We start from the raw sequence: 4205 nt of genomic DNA on the forward strand, positions 1-4205 counted from the left end.
CTATGAAGGCAATGAAGTAAAATAGTTTTAAAAAAAAGCTGTTAAACATTTAGAAATGAGACAAGGAATCTTGGTATTCCATATTATACTTCTGACCATGTAGCATTTCCCCTGGGTACATTTGGCAAAGTGTGGAATACAGAGCACAGAGTCTAGGGGGAGTTGTAGATTAAAATATCAACTCTGTTCCATGTTAGATGTGTGGACTAAGTGGATCTAGACCTTCATTTAACCATATTTTATTTGCATTGTAAATAATGGTATATACTTCACTAGGCTGTTTTAAAGGATAGATAGAATATATCTTCTGGGCCATTAGTATAAAACAGCAAAAACTATCAGGAAATGTCAGTTATTTTGAGTAATAGTTTTATTTCTTCATCACTACTATTTACATTTCCCTAATAGAATATAAAACTTGTGAAAAAGCATGGAATATTTGTCTTTTAAACAGAAAACATCTAAATACTTAGTAAAATTGCTATATATCAAAACCACCTTGGAAACTGCCACATCTAATGGGGATTCTCCAACCACAGCTGCTTTTGCAGCAAGAAAACCACACCAGGCTTTTCAGAAGTTAAGAGCAATCTCTGTTTATTTTGTATGGAGCAAACTAAGGATAGCCTTTTGGATTTGTTTTGTTTTTAAACTATAAATGATGGGGTTGAGCACAGGGGGTAAAATAAGGTAAACATTGCCCATCATCGAATGGACTACTTTGGGGGCTGACTGACCATAGCGATGCACCAGGGACAGGCTAAACATAGGGATGTAGAGAATAGCAACTGCTCCAATGTGGGACACGCAGGTGCTGAAGACCTTGTACCGTTCTCCAGAGGAGGCAATAGTGAGGACAGAACGGATGATCAGTATATAAGACAAGATAATGCAAGAAATGTCTAACCCTATGGTCAGAATGACCTCAACTAATCCACATATGCTGTTGGCCCGAGTGTCTGAACATGCTAACTTAATCACATCTGGATGATAACAGTAGGAATGAGAGAGGGTAATCACTCTACAGAAAGAAACGGGCTTAAGGAGCAAAAGCAGGGTAACTACTAATAATATAGCACGTATAATCACTAGGAAACCCATCTGAATGATTCTAGAATTAGTAAGAATTGTAGTGTATCTAAGAGGATTACAGATTGCTATGTAACGGTCAAAAGCCATAGCCACCAGCACCCCAGATTCTATACATGTGAACCCGTGAAGAAAAAACATCTGAACAATGCACCAGTCTAGATTGATTTCATTTGCACGAAACCACAGGATCCTCAGAGTGGTTGACATTGTAGAAATAGTCAAACCCAGGTCAGTGGCTGAGAGCATGGAGAGGAAATAGTACATAGGTTCATGCAGACTCTGCTGGGTCACAATGATAAAGAGGATCATGCTGTTCCCAGAGAGGGTGGTGGCATAAAGGCAGCAGAAGGGGATGGAGATCCAGGCATGAGCAGACTCTAGGCCAGGAACGCCAGTCAACAAGAAAGTTTGTGTTTTCATTGTGAAGTTGCTCAGGGATTCCGTGTTGTCCTGCATTTTGTAGCATTTGTCTTTACAATACTTATATCCAAAGAAGTAACAAACTTTAGTGTCATAAAGAGTGTTTAGACAATATTCTGATTAAAAATAACCACCCTAGAAAATAAAGTTCTTTTTCCAAAACACTAAAATGTATTAATCTAACAATTATAACTAGAGGCATTTAGAAAAGACAATGATTTTTATCCTTAAAAGGAGAAAATATACTCACATAATTTTGCACACTTATAAATTTGTTTTTATATTCACATACTTTTAAGTTCCACCAGATTATGTGCACATATAGTCATTTCTGGGAATGTAGAAAATAGGAATGTTTCAGTGTGGGAGACTCAGTTCCTAGAAATCAGAAAAAGAAGTGCATTGGATTCGAATATGCTGTGTATAAAGTGTGCAAGGGAAACCTACATAAATATACTGGTGTATTTGTTCTGCCTGTGTGACACTCCAGACTTAGATCTCTAGAACTCGATCATTTTAATCACACAGAATAGAAGAACAGACAAGGAGAATAGGTTATAAAAAGAAAATTAATGAAGACAGAGTATTGTGGAAGTTTAAGGGAAGGGTTATATCTCCTAAGCCATGGAAAGTCTGAATCTTTATGAGAATCATAAAAACAAAGAGGCCATGGCTTCCCCATGTACATGTTAATAACAGAGCTGAACTGCATGAGCTGCCAAGTCTAGTGTGTATTAAAACATTCGAGTTCAGTTTAGAGTATGGTAGTGATCTGGAGGAAAGCTGGTGCCCTTGCCACCCGAAACTGCTGCTCTGCAGCAGTGCCTTAGGGAGTGGGAGTAGAAAGGTGGTGGTGTAGGTTATGTCATTTTCAGAAATGTAGCAATTAGGGCAATGACAGAAATAGGTTGGGACTGAAGGAAGCTATAAGAGGTACGGATATGTTATGAAAATGGGAGAATTTAGAGAAACATACAAATTTATAAACTGCAGTTTTAGGTCCAGTAGATGGTGGTGAATTTTATATAAAGGAGAGAGTTCTACTGATACTTGAGTCTGAAAGCATCGTGGGATTGAGCACAGTAGAGAGCAAATCGACCCCAGAAAGATGAGGTTAGCATTTTCATTGACACTAGGCTGTGTCTACTTGGTAGACTGGTGGAGAGTCATTCCAGGGAGTTTTCCCTCAGTAGCTACAGATCTCTCAGGGAATCATGAATGTAGATTTGCTCCTTTCCAAATAGTATGGAGTGGTGGATGTTAGTTTGAGGACAAGGTAGAAGACAGAATTAGACAGGCAGATGGTTCCACAGGCATAAGTGTTTTAAAGCTCTATTCATTTAAAATTATAAATTACTTAATTAATTTATAGGATAACTAAAATCAAAGAGTAGCAATGTTACTTACCTTATTAAGGTTTTCAGTCAAATTGAGCATGAAATTTGCGTTATCCTAAAAATATATTGTAATGTATCATTCTTCTCAGGCCATTTTTCTTCTGTTAAATATCTAATTTCATGACTTGCAACTATATCTGAGAGGAATAATTACAATATATAGCTATAAAATAATTACAATATATAGCTTGATAATATTATATGGATCCCAAAGAATAGAGTAGAGTATACTATTACCTTATCTGTAAGCCTTTTGAATATTTCTATGTAGGTAATAAACAAAATACAAAGACAACACAGTAAACATCCTCATCTATCTTCCAGGGCTGTGTAGAAACAGTAACTTCCTATGTCTTTGCTAGCAGACATAGAACAGGCTATCAAGGGACCTATAGCCTTTATAGTAAGTTTCAATTGAACTATGAGATTATCTGTAAGATGTGTATCTCTCTGGGGAAACTAACAAAGAAGAAACACCTTGTATAAAAATGGAAGGTACCATTACTGACTCCCAAAAGATATTAAACTATTATCTCAAATGAACAGTGGTCCCCAGGAGTACTGGATGATAAAGGAAGCCAAAGCATTCATAAATGGTTGGCTCTCCATAATGCTGTGCTCTGTTTCTTGAGCATTATGCTACACCTCCGTGAGTTCATACGTGCACTATCGTGTCTGAATAAACCCCATTTCCTTTCATTATCAGTCATCACCTCTGACTCATGCAATGCTTCCACTCTCTCCTCTGTGATGATCCCTGAGTCTTGTGGGGAAGGCTGCTCTCTAGATTGCCCATTTAGGACTTATTACTCCATGATCTCTTTTTTTTTTTTTTTTTTTTTTTTTTTTTTTTTTTTTTTTTTTTTTTTTTTTTGGTTTTTCGAGACAGGGTTTCTCTGTGGTTTTGGAGCCTGTCCTGGAACTAGCTCTTGTAGACCAGGCTGGTCTCGAACTCACAGAGATCCGCCTGCCTCTGCCTCCCGAGTGCTGGGATTAAAGGCGTGCGCCACCACCGCCCGGCTACTCCATGATCTCTTATTCTCTGAAAACTACCAGTTATGGGTCTCTGTATTAATTGGCATCTACTGCAAACAGAAACTTCTCTGATGTGAGTTGATGGGTGCACTAATCTACAGGTATAGCAATGAGCATCAGAACTCATTGTATCACTATGGCCACTTAGCAGAATAACAGTAGGTTCATCCCTAGGGCCTATGGCAAATCTAGCCACAGGTTCTTGGCCCCATTAATGTTCCCAGGCATGAACTCTATCTAGTTGAAAAGACCTTAAATCTG

The 4205-nt window shown here is 38.0% G+C and overlaps 1 protein-coding gene across 1 annotated transcript; it reads right to left on the minus strand.

Moving 5' to 3' along the window:
* Nucleotides 1-597: 597 nt before the first annotated feature.
* On the minus strand, nucleotides 598-1548 carry LOC121458111 (olfactory receptor 51F1-like). The gene has a single exon (XM_041667237.1). The coding sequence runs from the start codon at nucleotides 1546-1548 to the stop codon at nucleotides 598-600; it is 951 nt and encodes a 316-aa protein (XP_041523171.1).
* Nucleotides 1549-4205: the final 2657 nt, after the last annotated feature.

This window comes from Microtus oregoni, unplaced genomic scaffold (assembly GCF_018167655.1).
Source record: "Microtus oregoni isolate MIOR12 unplaced genomic scaffold, Mior012 000016F_ref0000370, whole genome shotgun sequence".
NCBI lineage: Eukaryota > Metazoa > Chordata > Mammalia > Rodentia > Cricetidae > Microtus > Microtus oregoni.

Excerpts from the sequence above, each read along its gene's own strand:
- LOC121458111 (XM_041667237.1), bottom strand. The coding sequence starts at position 1,548 with ATGCAGGACAACACGGAATCCCTGAGCAACTTCACAATGAAAACACAA.